At 16.4% G+C, this 26,480-nt stretch overlaps 4 protein-coding genes across 4 annotated transcripts; 1 reads left to right on the top strand and 3 right to left on the bottom strand.

Annotated features, from left to right (window-relative positions):
- Positions 1-308: 308 nt before the first annotated feature.
- PRELSG_1204300 (conserved Plasmodium protein, unknown function) lies at positions 309-3,701 on the bottom strand (the record flags this gene model as incomplete). The annotated part of the gene is made up of 1 exon (XM_028677808.1): positions 309-3,701. One exon carries the CDS (start codon positions 3,699-3,701, stop codon positions 309-311), a length of 3,393 nt encoding a protein of 1,130 aa, XP_028534160.1.
- A 5,367-nt stretch (positions 3,702-9,068) lies between these two features.
- Positions 9,069-10,583, top strand: PRELSG_1204200 (conserved Plasmodium protein, unknown function; the record flags this gene model as incomplete). The annotated part of the gene is made up of 1 exon (XM_028677807.1): positions 9,069-10,583. The coding sequence occupies one exon, from the start codon at positions 9,069-9,071 to the stop codon at positions 10,581-10,583; it is 1,515 nt and encodes a 504-aa protein (XP_028534159.1).
- Positions 10,584-11,225: 642 nt separating this feature from the next.
- Positions 11,226-12,792, bottom strand: PRELSG_1204100 (micro-fibrillar-associated protein, putative; the record flags this gene model as incomplete). Its single annotated transcript, XM_028677806.1, has 3 exons — positions 11,226-12,256; positions 12,392-12,584; positions 12,676-12,792. 3 exons carry the CDS (start codon positions 12,790-12,792, stop codon positions 11,226-11,228), a joined length of 1,341 nt encoding a protein of 446 aa, XP_028534158.1.
- Positions 12,793-13,375: 583 nt separating this feature from the next.
- Positions 13,376-25,752, bottom strand: PRELSG_1204000 (conserved Plasmodium membrane protein, unknown function; the record flags this gene model as incomplete). The annotated part of the gene is made up of 3 exons (XM_028677805.1): positions 13,376-13,898; positions 14,035-14,153; positions 14,227-25,752. The coding sequence occupies 3 exons, from the start codon at positions 25,750-25,752 to the stop codon at positions 13,376-13,378; spliced, it is 12,168 nt and encodes a 4,055-aa protein (XP_028534157.1).
- Positions 25,753-26,480: the final 728 nt, after the last annotated feature.

Below are 26,480 nucleotides of genomic sequence, written 5' to 3'. Positions count from 1 at the left end.
TATTAAAAATTATCTTTTAGCATAAAAATTTTAAGAAGAAAAAAAGTTACTTTAAAATTAAAAAAAAATATTACAATAAACATTTTCAAATTCATAATAAATAAAAATCTTCTTTTGAAAATATTGTTCTTTTTTTTTTTTTCTCCTTTTTTTTTAATATATTATAAATATTTTTAAAGTTAAAATAATTAAAATTAATTTAAGCATACAAAATAAAACAATTTATAATTAAAAAGTTCTAAGAAAAAAAAGAAATGAATTAACTTTTTTTCTTTTTTTTTTTTTTATAATATGAAAACTTACTATTTTTAAGATAAAAGTACGTAATAATTGTCTCCCTTTTTATCATTTTTATCAAATATAATATCTCCTTTGTTATTAAAACGATACAAAGATTCTTTCATATATTTTCTTATATCTTTTGCTTTCGAACCAAATTGGATAGCTTTTTTCTTAAAAAACATTACTTCCTTCATTTTTAAAAAGAATATTGACATTCTTAAGATCCACTTGCTAATTTTGTGATTCTCAATAATTTCGTATATTTTATAACATTCCTCTAAGTTTTCCTTTAGAAAATTAAAATTTGCTTTGTCTAATTTATTTTCATTTTTGATTTTTCCGTTTTTTATTTCTTTATTTACTTCAGAAATACTTGCAATATTTAAAAGTGATGATTCATTTTTTCCATCATCCATTTTTTTTTGTATGGAATAAAAGTTAGGTATAGGTGATTCTATTATATAAAAAGATAATAAAAATAAAAAATTAATTATTTTTATATTTAAAAATGGATAAAAAATATATTTTTTTGATATATTAGTAAAACTTAAAATTCTATCATCTCTATATAAATTTCTAATCCATAATCTTTTGATATCTTTAATCATTTCATTCATCTTAAAATTTGTATCTAAATTTTTGTTTACATTTGAATTGTTCTGCCTATAATATCCACCATATAACTCATCAGCTCCACTACCTATTATAAGTAATTTATGATTACATTGGTAATATACCTTTTCTGTATTACCAGAGTTGTATATTCTTCTATTCAAATAATTTAAACACTCTTCTTCTTTTTTTAAAAGATTATCAATAAAAATTTTATCTTCATTTTTATTACTACTATATTCTTCTTTTCTTTTATTTTTTACAGAAAATAAGCTTTTTATTTTATAAAAATTATTCATGTTTTTATCTGCTTTTTTTGCTGCAAAATATTCAATGAAATTATCTTCACCAACTTTATTAATATTTACTTCATTTAGTATTTCATTAGTATTATCCTCTTTCATATTCTTTACTTTTTCTTCTTCATCTTCTATTTCACTTTTTTTGTTGCTATCACCACTTTCTACCGACAAAATTTCATCGAACATTATTTTATTATAATCATTAAATGAATATTGAATATTTTCATTATTTAAATATGTCTTAAATTTATTTTTTTCATATCTTTTTTTTTCTTCTAATTCTTTATTAAACTCAAAAAATAGAGTACCTATCTTTTTATAATCGTATAATTTTTCTTTGTGTTTATTACATTCAGGAAAAATTTTAAAATCAATTAATATCTTTTTCTTTTTAATTAATAAATAAATGCATTTTTTACTAGTTTTTTCATCATATGTTACTTCATAAATATCAATAGAACTTTCCTCTTCCTTTTTATATATATTAGTATTAGTATTAGTATTATTATTAATTACATTTTTACTTAATACTGTTGAATTTTTTTTTTTCATCATTTGTTCCTTATTTAAATAAAATTCATTAAAATATATATAACGTAATTTCCTACAGCAAGATGAACAGCATCTATGTATACATTTCTTATTCATTACAAACTCACATATAGTGCACTTTTTTTTTATATTCTTTTTTTTTTCTTCTTTTTCAACTTTTACTTTATTATATGTTTCATCATTTTCTTTCAAACCATTTTGATTGATTTGCTTACTATAATTAACATTTAAAATATTAAAAACACATTTTTTTATTATATTCCATTGATATGATTTAAAAAATGTAGGAGAACAAATATAACCTCTACCTATATTTGCAAAAAATAAAGCTGATGAAATGTTATAATCCATTATAGTATTATTAGGTGAAATTAATGAATAAATTATTTTTTCATATTCTATTAATTCATCAGGTGAAACATCAATAAATACTAATCTAATATCATAAAAAGGAAATAAATTAATTATATTTTCATAAGATATAAGAGAAGTATATCTATCAACTGAATTTTCATTAAAAGCTACATTAATTAATTCTATGTATCCATTTTTATAAAAACAAAAAAAATTTTTTATTGTTAGTATTGTTAATAGAGTTGAATCTATTCCTCCTGAAAATAATATTCCTATTGATTTTTTTTTTTCATCATCTTTTAAATTTCCATTTATGTTTTCTTCATCTTTTTCCTTCTGAATTTTGCTTTCTTTAGTACATTCAAAAGTCTCCTCTATTTTTTTTTTAACTACATTATTTAACAAAGTTATATGTAAATTTATAAAAATATTATTTAATTTCGTCTCTGTGAATATATCTTTGTTTGTTACATATCTATTTTCTTGTTGGTATTCAATTTTTTTATTTATTAAATTTTCAATAACTCCTTCTAAGTTTATTTGTTCTTCCTTACTGAAATCACCAAAAAAATTATTTTGTTTAAAAAAATTTAACATATATTCAAAATTTTCTTTCACTGATAAATTCTTATTACTCCACTCATAATCAATATTATATATACAATTTGTTTTCTTTAAATTTTTTAATATGACATCATTTTTTTCAATTAATAAATTATATATATAATGTGGCCTTATATTAATAGCTATTTTTTCATTAATACAATTCATATTTTTATTTTCTTTTATATTTTTATTAGAATTATAATTTCCATTATCTGTGAATGGTTTTCTATAAATAATATCATGATGATTAATTAAATTAAACTCTTCTTTTATAGAATTATCATCAAATAAATAATTTTCATCATTTAAACAAATGTAATTAAAATCATAATTTATAAAAAATCCATACAGATTCGTTAATATTATAGAATTATTCACATGAAAGAAAATAAATGATCTTTTTCCGAAATTATCATTAAAAAAAAAGAAATTTACTTTGTTATTTTCATATTGCGCATAAATTAAAATAAAACTTCCTTCAATATTATTAAAACAGTCATTCAAATTATGTTTATTTTCTTTTATATAGTAATACAATTCTTTCATTTTATTTCTGTTTTCTTTATTCCTCTTTTTATCGTTATTAATATAGTTAAAATCTCCATATAGCAATAATACATTTTTATTTTTTATTTTATATTCCTTATATTTTTTATTATGTCCATTTATTTTTATTTCATATTGATCCTTTTCTATATCTTCAAAATATATATGAGATGAATAAAAATATAGATTTAAAATATTTTGAAACGAATTATTACTTTTTTCATTAAAAGATGATAAATTCAATTCACATAATACGCAATAATAATCACCTTCTTCTTTAATTAAAAATGGAGTAATATATTCATCTACATACCGTTCTGTTAATATATATTTAACATTCTTTTTCTTTTCATAATTTTTTTCTTCATTGAAATTCTTCGTAAAAACAGTTTTTATTTCATTATTTAATCTTTCATCTCCTTTAATTTTAACCAAAAAATTGTTCATTGTAAAAATGATATTTAAGAGAAAATGAAATAAAAAAAACTATTTTCATTAATAGAATTTATCATTTTTATACATATTTTATATTATTATATTTATTTTATATTAAAAATCTATAAATATGTTAAAATATATAATACAAAATATTTACCTTTTTTTTTTTTTTTTTTTTTTTTGAAAAAACACTCATGTATTTAAAAAAAAAATGTTGTTTTAATATTAACTTGTTCTCTAGTTATAAAAAAGGTTTTTTATAGAAATATAGTTTTACCCTTTTTTATTGAATATATATTTTATTTAATAAATCATAAAAGATAAACCTCTTAAAATTTTTCGAGTAGAATATTCAACTTTTATTGAAAAGTATGATAGAACACCTACTGATTTTTAAATATAAATTTAAAGAATATATTTTATAAAATATATTTATAACATTTATTTGTAATAAAAGAAACTGAAATTTTTATAGAAGGGATGATAAAAATAAAAATATTTATTATAACAATTATTTCTGTTTAGAATACGAAGATTTTCAAAATAGATAAAATAAATAAACTAAAATTAAAGGAATATAATAATTTTTTACATGAATTTTTTTTTTAATTTTGAAAATTATTGTATATATTGAATTTAATGATAAAAAAGTAAATTTAAAGGTTCTCTCATATGTATATATGCGTTATAAATAAATATTTTAGTATAATTTTTTGGTAATTTTTTTTTTTTTATAATTATAAAACAAATAAAAGCATTATCATTATTACACCTATAGGATTTAGTCAATATCTATTTTTCTCTTTTTTAATATAAATTCTTTTTTTTTTTATGCGAAATAATATATTTAAAATTAAGTAAAAATCATTAGCTAAAAATATATTTAACACGTAAAATATTTATTTATTATTATATTTATCCTATAAAATATTAAATCATTTTAAAGATACATTTAATATTTTTTTCTTTTTTCTTATGTATATAAATATTTACATTGTTATTTGTAATTGTTTGCTCATGTATTTTTCTAGTTGAACTATTTTGAATTGGAGAAGATTTTAGACAATCATTAAAAAGGTAATAAAAAAAATGTTGCGTATATATATTAATAATCAAAAAATACTATTGGTAATTAAAATATTAATATAGGTATTAATAAAACAAATATAATAAAATAAGATACATAAATGTATATAAATTTTTATTATAAATTAATATTTAAAAGAATGAATATTTTTTTTTTACCCCTTTTTTTCCTTTTATTTTGAAAATTCTTTGAATATGATATGAAAAATAAAAAAATTTATATTTATAAATTTAGAAAAACAGAAAATTATTATGATTATTTTAATAATACTATAAAATATTTACTTCATTATTTAAAGTATATATTTTTTTTTTTTATCAATTTTAAACAATATATTTTTTCTTTTCTTCCTTTAAGAGTTATTACAATAATAAAAATAAAGATTTTTTATGCTTAAAGGAAAAAAAGAAAAAAAGAAACACGTTAATCTTTTAATGAAACACTTAAAAATTATTAAATAATAACTTTTATATTATCTAAGTTAAAAAAATAAGAAACCATGTATATATATATAAAAAAATTTATATGAATTTCATACTTTAAAACTATAGTTTTTTTTTTTTTTGTCTTATATATAATTTTTTCTTTTATATATGTATTTTAAGGTTTTTTTATTTTTTGTTTTTCTTTATTCATATAAAGTTATTTTATATATTACTCTATGCATCTACATGCTAATTCTATTATTTATATATTAGGAATGTACTTTTAATATACTATATTTTCTATGAGGCCTATCTTATTAATGTCAAATTTTTTTTTTCTTTTCTTTTTTTTTACATTTAAATAAACTCTTATGTTGTCTTATTAAATATTCTCACTATGCTACAAATTTTCTTTTTTTCTTTTTAGTGCATTAATTTAATTTTAATTATTTGATTTTTATTATTTATTATAAACCACTTGTAATAAGAATTATAAATAATTAGAATAAATCAAAAAAAAAAAATATAATCACAACCAACAACACAATCTTGTGCATGGATATTTCTTTTTAAATACTTAATTCAACTTAAAACATAATAATAATAAATAATAAATAATAAATAATAATTCCTTTTTTCTTTCTTTTTTAATTAAAAAATTTACCATTATCTTAATTGTTTAACATTTTTTTTTACTTTTTTAGAAATTAAAAATAAATTTTAATTTTACAAAAAAATATTCTATTAACATCTTTCTTTTGAATTTTTTCTTTTTCAAAATATGCGCATAAATATAAATAGCAAAAAAAAAAAAAAAAAAATTAAATTTTATGCTATTTTATATATTTAATAAAATATAGCAAAAATGATAGTATTTTTAATATTTTTGTATCTCTTTTTAGTTATAATTTATAATTTCCAAAGAAAATAAAAATATGCATTTATTGCATTCTCTGATTTATCATATGTATATATATATGATTTTATTTATATATTTTAATTCATTTTTAATTAATAACAATAAGTTCATTTATTTATTAGATTAATTTTCTTTTATAATATTTTACTAAAGAAAATGCACCTTATATCTTTTACATTTTTATTACTGATACCTTTCTTTTTTACATACTTAAGGATTTTAGAAAGCATATTCCTTTTTACTATATTGCTTTTACCCCAATGTTTATTCCATAATTATAAAGTAAAATTAAAATAAAAAAAAAAAAAGAATAAAGAATACATAATAAAAATTTTTATATTAAAGGTAAAAGAAAATAAAAGAAGAAATAATTAAGATACAAAAAAAAAAAAAAAAAACATAAAATGAATAAAATATGACAATAACGTATTTAATAGATATAAATTTATCTCAATCATATTATGTTTCTTAAATTATATGAAAATCATGAGGTAAATATCATAAAATACAACTTTAAGAATTTATGAAATTATTTTAAAATAAAAAAATAGAATATATTAAAATAAAAAATTTATATACAAATAATAAATTCTTGTGCTCTTTTTAGAATAAGGATAAATAAAATAATTTATACACTTCGCATTTATTTATTATTCAAAATTATTTTATTTATATTTCAGTCATAAAAAAAAAAAAAATAAATAGAAATAGAAGCATAAATTTAATTAAATTTATTTGTAGAAATGTTTTATTGTATTCTTTCATTTCATCTACTGAATAATGTACGAAATATACTATATAATTTTAGAGAAATTTCTACTAAGTATATATTTATATATATATGCACATGTATATTTTTTTTTTTTTTGCCTCTTAATATAGAAAAATTTCTTTAAAATAAATATAAATATTTCTTTAAAATAATTTTTTTAAATCATTATGATTTAGTTTATAAAAAAAAAAAAATGATCAATTGTTTTAAAATTAAATTTATATGAACAACAAGCAACCATTTTTTTTTTTTTTTTTATATAGTTTTTATAGTCCTCTAACATAATTATGCTATTTAAAAAAAAATTTATTTGTTTGATATGTACATATCTGATACATTCTTTATACTTCTAATAAATAGTATTTTAATGTATTCTTCAAAAAGGAGAAAAATTATTTAATAATATGCTATTTTTTACAACATATATGAGATATTAAAAAAAGAATAAAAAATATACATTATAAATAATTTTTTTTTTTCCCCCGATTTGAAAATAAATTAAATAAATAAAAACTTCTTAGACTAGTTCATAAATATTTTATATTTATAAATTATTGAGATCTAAAAAATATATTTTTGAAAGAATATTCGCTTTTTAAAAAAAATAGGAATAGAATCAATTCATTAAATATAAAGATAAAATATGTTAAAAGAGAAATATGTAATTATACATATAATTTATATTTAAGGTTTTATAAAATTAAATTTATAGAGTCAATTATTAGAAAAAATGTAAGATAAATGTTGGTTAAGGAAATTCATATATTTATATTGATTTGAAAAGAGGAGTAAAAATTATTTTTTTAATATTTCTATGTTATTTTTATTTTACATTTTTCCCTTTTTAATCTATTGCATGTATTATTAATTATGTTATCAAAATTTATGTTGGAATCCTGAAAATATATTAGATAAACTTCAACTTCAACTTGAAATGAAAATGAAAATGAAATACAATGAAATATATAGCATGTACGGTGCAAAAATTATTTTATTTTTTGAAAGGAAACACTCAACTTTTAAAAAAAATATGCTATTATTGATCTCATAAATAGAGACATCTATCACATATATAAAATGAAAATTCTTAGCAGAAATTTTTTATATATCTAAAAAAAAAAAAAAAATGTATATATATTAAATGAAAAAAAATTTTGATATAGCTTTATATATACCTTCAACTGAAAAGTAGTTAAATTATATAAAATAAAAATAAATTAAAATAACATAATTTTTTTTTTTTTTTTTTTGATCTTACAAGATAACATTTTTTACTTTACTATTATTAACAATAGACACAACTCAACTAACAAAATTTTTTTCTTTTCTATTTTCTTATAAATTTTTGTTTTTTTTTTTTTTTAATTGCATTGAAAGCAGTATATTTTTCTCAAATATTATAACAATTTTATTTCATAATGAAAATATTTTTAGTTAGACACTTATTGAAATAAATTAATAACATATATTTATATATATTTTATTATATTTATTTTAATAATTTAGTTATTTTTAAATATTAATAGTAAGCTTTAGAGCATAATAAATTAGAATTTAAAAATTTATATATATATATTTATATTTATCTTGTTTTTTTTTTGAAAAATGTTTTTTTAAAAAAAAATTATTACATGGACAATTTTTTTTAACATTATACACAGAATATTCATGTAAATATATTTAAGTATATATTTATAATTTATAATTTATAAAAAAAGCATTTTAAAGAGTGCATATTTTAGAAATATTAAAATTTTTGAGAGATATAACAACAAAAGTGGCTATTGTAAAATTATAAAATTATTTGACTAATTTATATCTTATGAAAAGTAAAATTAAAACACAAAATAGATACGTTTTCGTGATTCGTTTTTCTTTGCACATACAGAACTTTACATATATATATAATATATAATATGTTCATAATTTCTTTATTTTTTTTTTTATTTATGATATTCTTGTTAAAACATAACTATATAATGCAAATATTCAAACATAAAAAAAAAAAATAGAAATTTTTTTTTTTATTGAAACCATTTTTATTTGAGAAAAACGAATATGTATACAAATACATATATATATGCATATGTGTGAAAACAGTAAATTTCAATTTTTTTAATTTATTTTATATTTTTTTTAGAATATACATTGTTAAAATTGAGAAAACTGAAAAATGGTTAAGACAAATTTGTGTGATGATAATGAAAATGCACGCAAAATAATAAATAAAAAAATTATTGAAAAAAAATACGAAAAAAATAAAATCATTGACAATAATTTAAAATTTTGTATTAAAAATAAATTTATAAACAATAAAATAATGAATAATTTAAATGGAATTAATAGTATTAATATAGATTCATTGAATAAAATAGAACGTGAAATTAAAAACAAAGTAGATGGAAATGATATTTTGCCAAATGATGAAATTAATTATGAAATATTCAATGACATTAGTAGAAAACTAAATCATCAATTAAGCAGAGGAGTTGGTGACGAATCTGTGAAAAGTTTAATTACTCAAGTAAGTTATAGTCATCTTTTTACCTTATTAAAAAATATTTTAACATATTTACCATTTTCCATTAATGATTATCTTATCGGCACATTGGAATTAAAAGAAGTTATCGATAGCAAATACAATACTTGTTTTCAGTTATATGACAAAAAAGAGCTAATGAAATATATATATGAAAATGAATCTAAAAATTTGGTTGATAGCAAAGTATATAATTTATTTAAAAAATATAAAATGATGAAGAATAAAAAAGGACCAATAAATCATCTGCATATTTTAAATTTTAAAGAAAATTCTAAAGAACCAAATCTTGAAGAACTAATAATTGAAAAATCAAGAATTTTAATTTATAAGGTTCATTCATTTATTGAAGGAAGAGAGCAAAATTTATCATATATTTATGAAATTTGTCATGGATTATCTTATAAAACAGAAACCTTTTTATTATCCGTTTTTATATTTGATTGTTATATGCATAGAATTAATGAAATGACTGAAAAAAACCATTATAAAAAAATAAAACTTTTAGTAATTATATGCTCTATATTATTAGCATTAATAAAAACACAAATTTTTAATGGTACTAGTATTATGTATTTAAATGATATACTAGAATTTATAAATAAATTAAGAAACCAAAAAGTAAATTACACGTGTATAGAAATTTCTAATAAACAAATGGAAATATTAAAATTATTACCTATTAATTACAATAATTATTGGACATACTCTGATTTAACTTATGTATACTTCATAAATTTAAAAAATTGTGCTAAAAAATATCCTGCTATAAAAATATATTATATTTTTTTAGAGCATTTTGGTTTTTTATATTATATATTTGATGTTATATATGCTTATTCAATGTACATAACAGCAGTGGGCTCTTATAAGCTTATACCACCAAGTAGAATTGTTTCTACTATTATTTTGTATTTTACTAATGCCTTTTATAATAGAATGAGTAATAGCATACTTTTTCAAGAAAAATTTTGCGAAGAAATTTTTCATATACCTTTTGCTAATGATTTGTTTATGTGGTCTTATCTTTTTTTAGATAATTTTATTTATTTTTTTGAAAACTGTGTAATACCGAATAAAAATTACTCATCAATATACTCTATTTTTTATGAAACTGGGAGAATGTTAAATATTCGGACAGTTTTTTGAGAAAATAAATATAAAAATTATATTAATATTTGTGCAAATATTATTACATATATATATATATATATATGTATTTAATTTAAATAAATTTATATTATTCTCATTTATTTATTCTTTGCTTTCCTTGTTTCTTCTTTTTCTTCTAAACAATTCATAAAAATTCTTTTTTTTTTTTTTTTTCTATTGTTAATAAGCAATACATACAAAAAATAAAAATAAATGCAAGAGCATTTCTTAATTAAATATTAGTATTATAACATCCTTTAAAATAGATATATATATATGTATATTTGACTTATTTTTTTTTAAATATCTGCATATTGAAAAACTGTTGAAAAATATAAAACTTTTTTTTTCATAACTTTTTTAAACTAAATAAAAATGTTAAGATTTATAAAAAAGGAGAAAATCTCCCCCAAAAAAAAAGTCTAATATAGTAACTATTTACAAAAAAGTAAACAAATAAAATGAAAAAAAAAAGTAATAATAAACAAAATTAAAATGAAATGAAAATATCAACATATTTTATCATAAGAATAATAAAAAAAATGTCAGAAATGTACATATTTCAAATATACTATAATTTTTTTTTTTTTTAATATTAAAAAAAAAAAAAAAAATTAAAATATTTTATATTTGTTAATATCAATTTTTTCTGTATGTAGGTCTTTCGAATAAATCTTTTTTTTTTTTGGAATTAAAATTTAAATCATTATTTTTCCATAAAGAATCTTTTCTTGAAGTATCATTATCTAATAAATGGGTATATTTCGTTTGTCCTTGTTTACCGAAATTACCCCTCCTAACTTGTAAGACTTTTGGCAATTTTTCTTTATCTATTTTATCTTCATAAACTGGTTCATTATAATCACGTAAATATATTTCTTCTTTTCCTTCTTCAAATAAATCTTGATAAAATCCTCCTCTATGATAATATTTTTGCATAAATAACATCTTTCTTTTTTTTTTTTTTTCTTTGTGTGGTAATTTTTTATTTTCTTCTATTATTTCTTTATCTGTCATTTTCCTTCTTTTTTTAACTTCTTTTTTCAAAATTTCATATTTTTTTCTGTCTATTTCATCTCTTTTTAATCTATTAAGATGCCTTATTTTCCATAATTCATATTCTTTTTCATTTAATTCCTCATCTTGTTCATCTTCAAAATCTTCTTCTGATGAAAATACATTATTTTCTTTATTTCTTAATTTTTCTTCTATCATTTCTTGATTTAATGTTTCTTTTATAGCATTTTCTTTTTTTTCCATTTCAATTAATTCCTTTTCTGCATTAATGTCTTTTATTTTTTTTTTTTCCATTTCTTCTTCATTTTTTTTTTCTAGAAGCGTTTTTCTACAGTCTTTTGAAATAAATTCATGTTTCATAATAATATCGTTATCATCACTTTCATCTTTCAAATAACAATCGTCATCTATATCTTCTTCTTCCTCATCTTCATCATCATCATCATTATCATCATCTCCCTCCTCCTCCTCTTCTTCCTCTTCTTTTTCTCCATTATCACATATTGGTAAATCTTTATTAATATTATTATTATCTCCTTCAATTTTTTCTTTTATTGATAACATGTCTTCTTCTTTAGCTTGTTCATTGTAATCAATAACTTTTACTTCTCTTATTCTTCTTTTTATTCTTTCTTTTTCATCTCCATTTATATCTATAAAAAGGAAAAAATACATATAAATAAATATATATATATATATATCAAAGAAAGAATAATTAAAACATATATATGCTTAAAGAGTTTAGGGTTTTTTTTATATGAAATTTTTTTTTTTTCTTTTCTTTTTACTCTTATTTTTTAATCTTATATATCTATTATCATTTTCATTAATATATTTATACGGTTGAGTCACTAAATTATTCTTTTCATCACTCTTTACAGTTTCTTCTATATATTTTGTTTGTTCATTAAATACTTCGTTATATTCATCTTCATCTTCATCGTCATCTTCATCACCAGCATTCTTTGCATAATGCGGTTTCTAAAAAAAAAACATTAAAGATAAAATCAAGAAAATTTAGAGAAATATGAGATATATATATTTAAAATTAAAAATAGAAAATAGTTTTTACTTTTCCAGGAAAATATCTTTTTATTATTGTTTTTTCTTTCTGGTCTTCCTCCTTTTTAATTAAATCATTATCATCATTGACAACAAAATAATTTAAAAGTTCATTTACTGTGCTCATTTCTTTTTTTTTTAATTTTTCTTTTGCTTATTTTTTCATTTTTACTTTGAAATTCAAAAAGAAATGTTAAAAAACAATTATAAGAAATTTTTTTTATACTTTTATATGTACATATGATGGGGAAAAAAAAAAAAATTTTTTTAACTTAAAAATTTTTTTTTTTACTATTTAATTTTAAATTTCAAAAAATATTAATATAAATTCTTCTTTGTTTACTTTTAAAAAAAATATATTCATATGTTTATTTATATTACTAAAAAAAATTAAAAAGAAAGTTTTTATCAAAATAAAAATGAAATATTGCACTTAAAGCAAATTTTAAAATTATAGTTTCTGAATTTGATGTAAAGCTTTTTTAATATGAAAAATGAAATACATTATTATGAAATATAATGAAAACGAAAAAGAACAAAAATTATTAGATAATAAAATATTATGATAAATATCAAATATAATACATAAATTAATTGCCAAATGTTATAATAAATTGAAAATAATGAATATTAATTAATTTCTAATATAACAAAATTAAATTTTTGAATAAACAAAATAAAAATAAATAAAAAAATAAATAAATTATAAATTATTGGCATAAATTAAAAAGAAAATTTTTAATGTGCAAGTAAAAAAAATTTAAATGATTTATTGATGAAAATGAAAAAAATTCTTTTTGATGATCTTCAAAAATAGTTACAGAAGGATAATCCTTTTTTTTTAAAGAGTCATTTTTTTTTAAATGTTTTACCTTTTTATTATAATTATAAATGAAATGAAAGATATGATATAAAAAATACAGTATTCTCAATAATTTTTTCTGGATTTTACTTATCAATCTTTTTTTATTCTTTTTAAAAAGAATATCAAAATAAAAACACAAAAAATTATTTTTATTTTTTTTAATTATATTTTTTATATTTAATATCAAACTTTTTTCTTTATCAAATATCAAATTAAAATAAATACAACTGATTTCAACTTTAACAATATTTTCTTTTTTCATTACAGTCTTATTTTTGCTATTTAATTTAATAAAATATTCATCGCAGAATAAAAATATGAAATTTTCTCTCTTATCGTAAATGTAGCTACTAATTATTAAATTCCTTCTAATAAAAAAGAAAAGAAAAAAAAAAAAAATAATAAATAAAGTATAATTTAATCAAAAATAAAATTGAATAAAACAAGAAAAGATTATGCAAAATAAATTATTATATTTTAAGGAAAAGTTTAAAATATTCTTACGTTAACAATTTATCAAGCAAGTTCAAAATTTTAAAAGAATAATGATCATATACGATTTTATTTTTCTTATAAATGGAAAAATACGTTATAAAATTTTCATTTTTTTCTTTGGTATCAACCTATAATAAAAAAATGTAAATTCTTATTTTTAATAAGTTTCAAAAAAAGATAAAAGAAAAAATATTTTATTACCTTCAAGGAATTGTTTCTATTACAATGTTCCCCTTTTATATTATTTGAAAAGTATTGCAAAATATATATTTTCTCTTTTTTCGCGTTTGCTTTCTTTTTATCTATCAAATTTTGATTATTTTTATCATATAAATAATAATTGATACTAGATAAGATATCTTTTCCTAATGTTCTAAGACTATTATTAAATAAATTAAAATTACTTAAATTTTCTTTCTTTTCTATTTGTTCATTTTTATTATTTGGAATAAAATTATTATTAATACTATTAATGTTATAATCATGTAAATCACTATCATCTTCTTCATTAAAAATAAAAACTTTTTTATCATTATGAATATAAAAAAGTTTTTTATTAATATTTTTAATTTTTTTTTTTTTTTTTGGTTTTACATAAAAGTTTGAATCACTAAATGTATTAAGATTTTCCCAACCTTGATGGAATTTTTCTTTTCTTTTGCTCATGTTATTTTCTATTATTATACTATTAGATTTTTTATAATATTTATTTTTATCTTTACTATTACCATTATTATGTTCAATACCTTTTAAATCTTTCAAAGTCAATTGCTCTTCATTTGAATTATTTTGACTTATATAAAAGCTTTCTTTCTTTTCTATTTCATTTTTTATATTTTTAAAATTTCTCGATATATCTATATTGAATAAGTTATTGTCCATCAATAAATGAAAAAAGTTATAATAATTTTTGAGATATTTGTTTATTAAATTCATTTTGGTTAAATAAAAAAACAAATTCTTATATAACTCTTTCATATAAAAATTCAGAACAAAATTAGTAAAGCTTGTAAAATCTTTTTCCTTTATATTTTTTAAGTACAATGAATTTATAAAAAATTCCGCATCTTTTATATCACTTAAATAAGAAGGCTTCACATTAAATATAAAATTTTTTTTTCCTTTGTATTTATATATGCTTAAATCATTTCTTTTTATAAAAAATAAATTTATTTTCAATGGATAAACCTTAAAATTTTCAATTTTTATTTTCCCTTTTTTTCCTTCTCTTAGACTAGTAGAAACACTATTATTTGATTCAAAAAGAAAACGATCCTTCTTGTAATTCTTTTTTATTTTCTTTCTTTTAAAAAATTTTTCATAGCAATAATAGAATTTTTCAATAATTTCTAATGATAAATTTACACATATATGTGATAAAGAAAGTTCAAATTTTTTTATTTTTCCTAAATTTTTATAATTTTCATAGATTAATTCTAAATTCATTATATCATTAATATTAAAATTTTCATTTGTATTACTTTCATTATTATATATTTCATTATTTCTTTGCTTATATAAATTATTATCTATTATTTTTTTGAAAAATATTTTTTTAATATTATACGATGATAAATCAAAGATAGAAAAATCCTCTAAATGAAATGAAATGCTATTTTTATTATTTTCTTTTGTTATTAATATATTAGTATTATGTAAAACAAATGTACATATATGAGAATTTTTTTTCTTTTTTATTAATGGATTTCTATCATTACTATTATATGCTTTTATGAAATGTTTTTCTTTTTGATCTAATGCTCTCATATAATTAATTTCCACTTCTTTTTGCTTAGTTATATCATTATTGACGATCAAATAGGTAGAAAAGAAATTTATTTTTATATCATTTTTCATTTCAAAATAATAATTAATGTTTATGGATTTTTCTGTTTTTGATCTGAAAAAAAATTTATATTTATTCATACTCTCAATGAATGTAACATTTTTATTTTCAAAATGTTGATAGTATGATTTTTTTTTTAATGAATTATTTACTTTATAATTTTTTTCTATCATTATATTTTCATTCATTTTATATTTCAACATATTCGAAATAATTTTATATGTATACTTTTTTCTATAAAATTTTGCGACATTATTAAATTTGCAGAAATGTTTATTATGTTTACAATCAAGAATATTAAACAATATAGAATTATCAATTATTTTATTATAGTTGTAAATATTATTTTTATAAATTATAAACTTTTTATTATTTTTTCTTTTAATAATAGAATGAAAAATATATTTTTTAAAAGAATCGCTTTCATTAATAATGTATTCATTTTTACTTATTTTATCATCTCTTAAATAAGTTTCTTTCTCGTGTTTTTTTTTCTTCAAAGCATCCCCTTCTTTTATATTGTTATTTTTTTTATTATGAAATTCTTTCATATCAACTTTTTCCTTAAATAATAGATTCATGTTTACTTTACCTCTAATTTGTATTATATTGTCAACATATTGTGAAATTTTAATAAGAAGTTTATTTTTCTTTTGAATTAAAAATATTTCTATGAATGTTATTTTGTTTTTTTTTTTGTATTTTAATATATATCTTTTTTTTTCTAATGAAAATTTAATAATTTCGCTTATCTTTGAATATTTATAAGGATATATAATAAAAAAGGAATTTCTAATGTTTTTATTTTTTCGCAAAGGTAAATATTTTATACTATTCTCTTTTATATATCGAAATTTTTTCTTATTTTTTTTCATATATTTTTGAAAATGATGTTTATTTTTTATTATATAATTTAAATCATATTTTGATAATTTGTTTGAATCACAGCTTGGATTTTCACTATCGTTATGAAATTCAACTGAGCTGGTGTTTTCGCTACTTTCTATATTGAAAATATTGAAAAAAAAATTTTCTTTATTTTTATTGTTATTAATTTTTTCATTTTTATTGTCATTGCATAATTTTTCCATGTTAAAATAACTTTCCTTTTCATTATTTTTATTAATTGAATTTTTTATTAAATAAATAATCTCGCTATAATGAAATATATCAAATATTATACTTGCATTCATACTGTTATAAATATAAATTTTTTTTATTTCTTCTTCTTTTTCTATATATTTATTTATATTCATAATAGAATTATCGTTGTTTTCTATAAAATTTGATATATTATCATTTATGTATGTAATGTACTTTTTTTTTTTTTCGATAGGTGTTCTGTATTCACTTATGTATATATAAAAGCATTTGTTGAAAGTAATATCTCCTTTTAACTTGATACCTTCGCATATGGTAATTTTTAAATTAATAAAAATTTTTTTTTTTTTATTTTTATTTTTACTTAACTTTTTTAATTTATAAACTTTATTATTTTTTTCTTTTCTTTTTTCATACTCAAACAATTTTGTGAAGCAACAAATATATGATGATTCTTTTGCTATATCTATTGATCCACTTAAAAGCATATAATCATTAAAATTATTAGTATTTTTTATTTTAAAAAAAAATTTATTTTCATTTTTTTCAATTAAATTAATCACATTTCTAGATTTCCTCTGAAAAAAATAATTTACACTATTAGCAGCAAACATAACTAAATTATAATTTGTTTTATTTATTACTATATACCGTGGATAAATAACTAATAATGAATTTATTTTATTATTAATATTATTATTTTTCATATAATTTAATATATAACTAGAAATGTAAGATTTATTATTTATATTTTCACATATATTTACTTCTTTGCAATTATTTATTGAAATATTGTTTATTTTATTATTTTCAAAAACAACACTATTAAATGGTCCATTATAAAAGCCAATAAATTTTTTCATTTCTTTTAAAGAATATGTATATAATGTTTTGTTTATCTCTTTATTAATTAAATCATTTTTAAAATATATTTTCTTTCTGTCCAATTCAATATTTCTTATATTATAACTATAAAGATAAATTAATGTATAACATGTTATTATAATTTCATTGGGTTTTTTTATAACATTAGTGTAATATAACTTTTTATGACTATTTTTAGTTTCGTTATTTATATTATTACTTCTTTCTTTTTCATTACCTATATCTTCATATATTTCTAATTTATTTCCTTGAAATTTGTTGAATTTCACATTTAAATCAAAGTCATCACATAATATACTTTTTTGCTTAAAACTATTCAAAACTTTTAATTTATGTTCACATTTATAATGCACTTTTAAAGGTAAATTATTTTTTAAATTCATTTTGTTATCTATATGTATATATAAACTATTTTCATTTTTAATTGCAGTTAAATCTAATATAAGGCTATCATTATTTTTAATATTACTTATATATTCTTCATTTAATATTAGTTTTATAAATTTTCTGTCAATAATATTATATATATTATATTTATTAAATTGAAAATTATTTAAATAGTTTTTATCATTGTTATTATACTCAACCTCTAAAAATAAAAATTTTCTGATATTTTTAATTTCTTTTAAATATATTAAATTATTAAATACACAATACATACTATCAATTTTATTTATAATATTCATTTTACTTAAGTTATTTTTTTTATCTTGAATAATTTGTAAAATTTTTTCTTTATTTTTAAAATTTCCTTTTTTTAATGAATTCAGATTTACTTGTTCAGAAAAATATAATTTTTTGTTGTAAAAGATAAGTATACAGAAGTTATCATTTTTCATATTAAAAGATTTTATATATGAATTTTTTTTGGAATATAAGAAACATTTATAATTTTTATATAAAAAGATCATATCATAATTTGTATTATTAAATAGGCATATATTTGAAATAAAATTATAAAAATTATTCTTTTTAATCATAATTAAATGATTTTTTTTTGTGATATTTTCTTCTAATGAAGGAAATATAATTGTATTTCCTTTTTTTAAATAAAACATATGTAAAAGATCCCCTTTTTGCGTTTTTCTGTTTTTTATCTCTTTACTTTCGTATGAAAAAATCTTTTCTTTGAAATAATTTATTATTACGTAGTCATCATGAGATAATTTAAAATATCTATTTTCAATATAACTTTTTTTTCTTTGCTTCCTCATATTTTCTGTATAATTTAAAACATAATATTTTTCATTACACGATAAAATTAAATTGTCAATATTATGAAGTGAATAGTTTTCTGAAACTTTATCGTAATATAAATGGTTTTTGTTTTTATCATTTTCTATAATTCTCTTTGATTTTGTCATTCTATAGTATTTTTTATACTTGTTATAAATTATCCTTTTTTTTTTATAATTTGATATCCTACATACATGTTTCTTCTCATTCATTTTATAATTTTTTTTATTTTTTAATTCATCATATAAATATAAAATTTTTCTAAATGTATTTTTTGTTAGAAATATATTTAAATCATTTTTAAGAAATAAGAAAAAGTTAGTTTTCTCTTTAGTTTTTAAGGAAATAAAATGTATTTGAATATTCTTAGCAAATTCTTCATATATATTATTTTTTGAAAAAAATATATTAGAAGTTAAATTAAAATCATGCTTTTTTACTAAAGTATAATTTTTTTTACTACATGAAATATATTCATATATCCCTTTAATATTTAAGTAAATTATATTTTTTTTTTCCAATTTTTTTAATTTATGATATATGTTTTCGTATATGTGAATATGCAAATTACTAATTAAAGTATTTATTATCCATGTAGAATAATTTAATTCTTTTGTTCTACATATTTTACATATGTATTTATTTTTCAATATTCTTTCACAAATTTTATAAAAGCATACATTCATTTCTTCATAATAATTTAAAAAATAAATCATTTCATATAACTTATTTATTAAATATAAAAAGTCTTTTAATTTTATTACGATATTTACATATTTTAATGTTACATTCAAATATTTAGGTTCTAAATATTTATACTTACTTTCCTTATTATAACTATTATTATCATTTATATTATTTATATAATTATTATTTATATTATTATTATTATTTATTAGTAATCTTGTTATATTATTTCCTCGAAATTCCCAATTCCAAATGTCATTACTTTTATTTACATTTTCACTTTTATTATTTAATAATTGCAAGTCATAAATGTGTTTATTATCTTTATTATTGTAATTATAATCATTTCGTTTAATATAATTATTTTTATCTGTTAAATTGTTTAACAAAATATCATTAAGGTAGAAATCATTAAGTTTTATATTTTTTATATTGTTAAGAAAATATACAAGTTTATAACTTTTCATAATTATCCTCATATTTATGTTTTTACTTATACAATAAAAAGAGTTATTATTCAATAAATATAAATTATTTTTTTTTGTTAATGAGAAATTAAAATGAATGAATTCACTTAATTCTTCTTTGATATTCTTAAATATATTTAATATAATGTTTTTTAAATATGTCATATTTTTCTTTGAGAAATTTTCCATTTCTAAATAGTTATCGAAAATAAAATTATTAAAAAATATATATTTCGAATTTTTAACAAAATTTAAAAATATACTTTTTCTTAAATTAAAGAATAAACAAAAATGTAAAGATCCTTTATAAATTAAACTGAATATGTTTTTGTTATATTTCTTAATATCATTTTTACACAATTTTTTTATTGTACTCAAAAAATTTTCATAGAATAAAAAATTGAACATAAAATTAACATATTTAACATTTATAATAGTTTTATATATATTATTAGTTTTTATTATACAGTTATAATTATTGAAATCAAATGAGCTTAAGTTTTTTATCATCCTTTTATACATATATATTAACGAGTCATTTATTTTTTTTTCTTGTACTTTTCTTAATACATTAATCTTCATTTTTCTTAAATTGAAATTGTTTATGTATTTTCTCTTGTATTTATCCACCTTTTGTGTCTTATTTTTTTTTGAAAATAATTTTTTTTTTTCGTTTATATATAAATTGTAATATAAACGTTTTAAATAACTTTCAAATTTAAGCAACTTTTCTATTTGATTAATAAATAAATTTTTATCTCCAATAAAAAAAAAAATGTATAAATTAAGCAATTCAAAAATATCAGTACTTAGAAAAACTTTATTAACCTTTATATGTATGTCATTTATTATATCGAATGCAAAATCATTATTTTTAAATCTATTATAAAAAATTTCATATATTTTTTTTTTTTTTTTTTTTTTTTGTAGACTATTATAACTAGATAATTTTTTTTTTAAAAATAAATCAAATTTTTTAAAATCTAACATACTTTTTATATTATTCATATTTGACAGAATTTTCATGTAATTATTTTTTTTTATTTTTTTATTGTATAATAATACATCAAATGGATATTCATAAAAATAATTTAGAACAACAGGAATAACTCCTTTTATATATGTTAAAATAGTATGCTCTTTTACATATTTTATAATTTTAACAAATGTATATTTGCTAAAAATGTAATTTATTCCATTTTTTAAATGATCATTTTCTAAATTTATGTGAATATTAAAAAAATATAAAACAATATTTAAATCTTTTCTTTCTTTTTTAGTAACTAGGAATTTGTTTTCATTTAAATAAAAATTCCTGTTATTACAATTTGCATTTTTACAAATTTTATTATCATTATTTTTCCTTTTACTACTTTTGCTATTATTATAATAGATTTTATCTGTTAAATTATTATATTCATATAATTTATTCTCAGTTTTATTTTTATACAGTTTTTTATAAAAATATTCTAAATTATTATTTAATATATTTTCTATAAGAATATCTTGAAATAGCTTGAATTTCATTGGTGATAAATATACTATTCCTGATACATAAATAAATAATGAGAATAGATTTATTTTATATATAACATTTCTATAATAATTTATCAAAATATTTACATTTTTCATTATGCTATTTTTTTCATTCGAATAGCAAAAACTGTTCAAAAAATAAACATAAATTTTATCATATAATAAAATTCTTTTTTCTACTTGATTTCTTTTAAATATTAATTTATTTTTTATATAAAAATTATTCTTTGATATTATGAAATTTTTATTATCCATAATAGAAGGTAAAAATAAAATTACATTGTCAAAAGTTATATTATATTTATTTAAACTTACTAAAATATTTTTCATATTACATTTTTTAATTTTATAGAAATTATTTAAATTATATTTATTGTTAATTAAATTATCCTGGAATAATTTAATTTTTAATAATTCATTTTTATTTACATAATTTTTTACTTGATTTTTTAAAATCATAAAATTCCTAAATGAAAATTTATTGTGTAATTCTTTTTCTTCAAAGTAAAAAATATCCTCATTGTTGAAAATGCTTGTTTCACAAAAATTCTTTAATGAAAATAAATTAAAAAAGTCAATGAACAAATATTTATTCAAAAAATGGAAAAAGTCGTTTGTTTTAAATATTAAAGATAAGTTATTTCCGTATATTTTTGTTTTCGTATTAAACTTCTTAACATTACTTATTTTGTTATTAAAATTTTTTATTTCATTCATTAAACGCTTATTTTTTTCTAAGTTTTCTAAACAAAAATTGTGTCTATTCTTAAAGTAAAAATTATTTATTTCATATGTAAAATCCAAGTTACTAATAGTTGACACTAAAATACAGTAATCTTTGGTTTCATTACTTGTATTATGATTAATTTTTCTTTTTATAAAATTTTTTTTAAAATTTCTATGAAAAACATCATATTCTTTATATTCTTTGGTATTTTTAAAATATAAAATAGTATATGTTTTATTAAAATTCGTAATCTTGTTTAATTTTAATTTATAAAAATTTATGTATAATTTTATAAATCTATTACATTCTATATTGTTTTTATTTAATATATCAAAATAAAATAAGCATATATTGCCATTTAAATTTACGTTAAACTGATTTTTTAGCAATTGTTCATTTTCCATTTTTCTTAAATAATTCAAATTTAAAAAAGAATCAAATGATATAAATGTCACTTTACATTTTAACTTAATCTGAATTAAATATTTTAACATCGAATCATTGTTATAAACAGATTTTAATTTATATTTAAAATTATTCTTATTAAAATGTTTCAAATAAAAGTATTCCTTGGTTAAATACTTTTCATCAGTTTTATTTATATAAAAATCAGTAAAAAAATTATTTAAATAATGAAAATCATTTCTGCTTTTGTGACTATTATTCTCATATTTCATTTTTTTTAATAAAAAGTTATACACATTCCTTTTAATTTTTTTTTTCTCTTTTTTAAATTTTTTTATTACATTTTTACTTTTTACATTTATGTTATATAAGTAAATAATTCTCCTAATAGCTAAATAAATTTGATATATGACAAAATTTAAAAATATTATTTTTGCTTTATTTAATATATCCACATAAATTTTCTTATCTTTAATTTTGATAGAAAAATCATAATTATTAATGATATTATCCTTTTTGTTATTACTTATTCTTTTTTTCTTCTTAAAAATACATAAATTCCTTAATATATTGGTACATTCTTTCATTTGAATTTTTACATTATTAAAATAAAAATAATTCAGGTAAATCATATTAGCTTTATTTAATTTTTTTGTTTCTTCATTAATTTTTAAAATATATTTCAAATCAAATGTAAATAATATATATGTTAACTTTTCTTTTTCTTTCTTTAATATATGTACGTTATTGTTATCTATATAAAAATTATAAGATATACAAAACAACCTTAGTGAACAATTACTAACAATCAAACTTAAAAAAAAAAATGAATTGTTTAAATTGGTATTTTTTACTTTTTTATTTTTTTTTCTTAAAGGATTTCTGATGTAGTATAATCTTTTTTTTATATTAAAACAGTAAACGGAGTAAATATAAAAAAAAAAATTTATATGTAAAGCTGACAAATTACAAATAAAATTATTTAAGTAAATTGTTAATAGATTTTTTTCTTTTCCCTTTTTTAAAATGATATTTGTTTTATCATTTAGTATATATTCATATAAGATATTATTATCATAATAAGTACTTTTAAATGTAATATCATTGAGAAAAAAATAGCAGGATTTTTCATTTAATGAGAATAAAAATCTCTCTTCATAAGAAAGAAATACAGAATTTTCCTTTTTACTATCATGCTGCATTTCATTGTTATTATTAAAATTTGCAAAGAATTCTTTTTTCTCTTTATAATTGCATATATTTTTTATTTCTATTTTTATTATTTCTCCTTTATCATGTAGACAAGTATCATAGAATAATTCTTCTTCATATTTTCTTAATACTGGATTTTCATATAATAAAATGAATTTGTTTATATTTTTATTTAAGTATATGGCGCTATTCTGAATGCATACAAAATAAATATCATTGATACTATTTACAGTATAACTTAAACATAATTTTTCTTCTTTTATATTTTCATTACACCAATATAATTGAAATTCATCTTCTAGTATATGATAAATATATAAAAATTCTATTATTTCGAAAATTAAACATAAATTACTTAAATTAAAGTGATATTTATTATATAATTTTTTAAAAACGAAATTTTTTTTTTTTTTTATTAACTTAAATTTATTATATACCATATCCAATTTTTTTAAATTATATTTGTTCTTATTTTTAATTAAAGAATTCTTTAATGATATCTTTTTTTCTGACGAGTTCTTTCTTTCACTGACTAAAATTAAATTCTTTTGAGTATAAGAAAAAAAAGATTTAAAAAAGAATTTGAAATCATTACATCCTTGTTTATTTTTTATACTTTTAAAATATGCATTTTTTATTTTATTCTTACATATTTTATTTTTTAAATGAATATCAATAAATAAATTGTTAAAACAAATGAGGAAATTTATTAACAAAAAATTACAATTATTATTGCTTTTATAATGACAAATTAAATTCTTTAAATCTTCTTTTTTAATGACTTCTATTAGATCATTTATGAAACCATTTTTTTTTATATTACTTATTAAAAATAAAATTTCTTTAAACTCACATGTTTTTATTTTAATATAAAAAATAGGAAAAAATATCTTTTTTTCCTCAATAAAAAAAAAAGAATTTTTAATCAAAATTAAACTACTTCTGTTATTTTCTTTATTAAAAACAATTTTTTCACATGAAAAAATGTAACTAAATTTATCATTATTATTATTAATATTATTATTAACGCTAACTACTTGCTTTTCTCTTTCTATTTCCTTTATGGTATCATTATTTTCTCTAATCTTATCTTTCTCTATTTTTATTTTATTATATAAAATATAAATGTCATAAAATAAAAGATGATATTTACTTTTTCCATTGCAAATATTTTTTTTATTATCACAATATTTATTGTGTCTATGTTTATGATTATAATATATTTTTATATAAATTTTTTTTATTCTTATAAAATAAAATTTTAAAAGTATTTTTAAAAACAAAATAAACACTTTAAAACATATATTGGAAAATATTCCCTTAAAAATATTTGGTTTTTTTAACTTAAAGTAAAAATTATAATAAGAGTTGTACTTTTCAAGATCTTCAAAATCAAATGATACTTTTAATTTATCAAAGCATATTCTCTTTTTTTTTCTTTTTTTTTCTTTTTTGTTAAAAAAGCTAAATATTCGTTTTATAAAATCAAATTCAAAAATTATATTTCTTACTTCAATATTTTTAAATGGTAAATTAAAAAGAAGTATATTCTGAAAAAAAAGAAAACTTATATTAATTTTATCTAATTGAAATTTTGTATTTTTTAAAAATTTTAATATATTCATCTTTTTAATAATTATAACCTAAACAATAACAATATAAATATTTATGAGAAATTTTGTTAAAATTAATTGTATTTTTTATTTCTATCTTTCTATAAAATGTAAATTAACATAAAATAAATGAGAAAATAAAAATATTATACTTGATGAAAAAAACAAGTTTCATATTAAATGCTACAAAAAAAAAAAAAAAGGATTAGTAGATTTACTAAAAAAAAAGCTCATACACTATAAAAATAATTATAAAAATAAAAAAATACTAGTAAATTATTAAAATAAAATAATTAAAAAAAGCATATTAACATATTTTAGATATACTCTTACTATTTAAATATGATATATATAAGATATATTAATTAAAATATAAATTAGAAAAAGAAAAAAGAAGTATAGAATACAAATTACGAAAAAAAAAAAAAAAAGTAAATTAAAAATATAAGTATAAAAAGTTTTTCTATTATAAAAATGTATATTATAAATAACCGTTAATCATTCCTTAACAATTTCTATGAAAAAAAAAAAACACTAAAAAAGATGAGAAAAAAATTTATATAAAAAATTTCTTCATATTAGAAATATTTAGTATATATTAATTTTTTTTTTTTCTATATTAAAGAAAAACAAAAAAAAAAAAAAAATAAAAATAAAAAAAAAGCTAAATTATACAAACTTAAAATTATTAAAAAAAATTCAATCATAATAAAATAGAAAACAACAAAAAATGAATAAAA

Source organism: Plasmodium relictum, assembly GCF_900005765.1.
Source record: "Plasmodium relictum strain SGS1 genome assembly, chromosome: 12".
NCBI lineage: Eukaryota > Apicomplexa > Aconoidasida > Haemosporida > Plasmodiidae > Plasmodium > Plasmodium relictum.
Note: the sequence above shows the minus strand (reverse complement) of the source record. Positions and strands in the feature narration are given on the sequence as shown.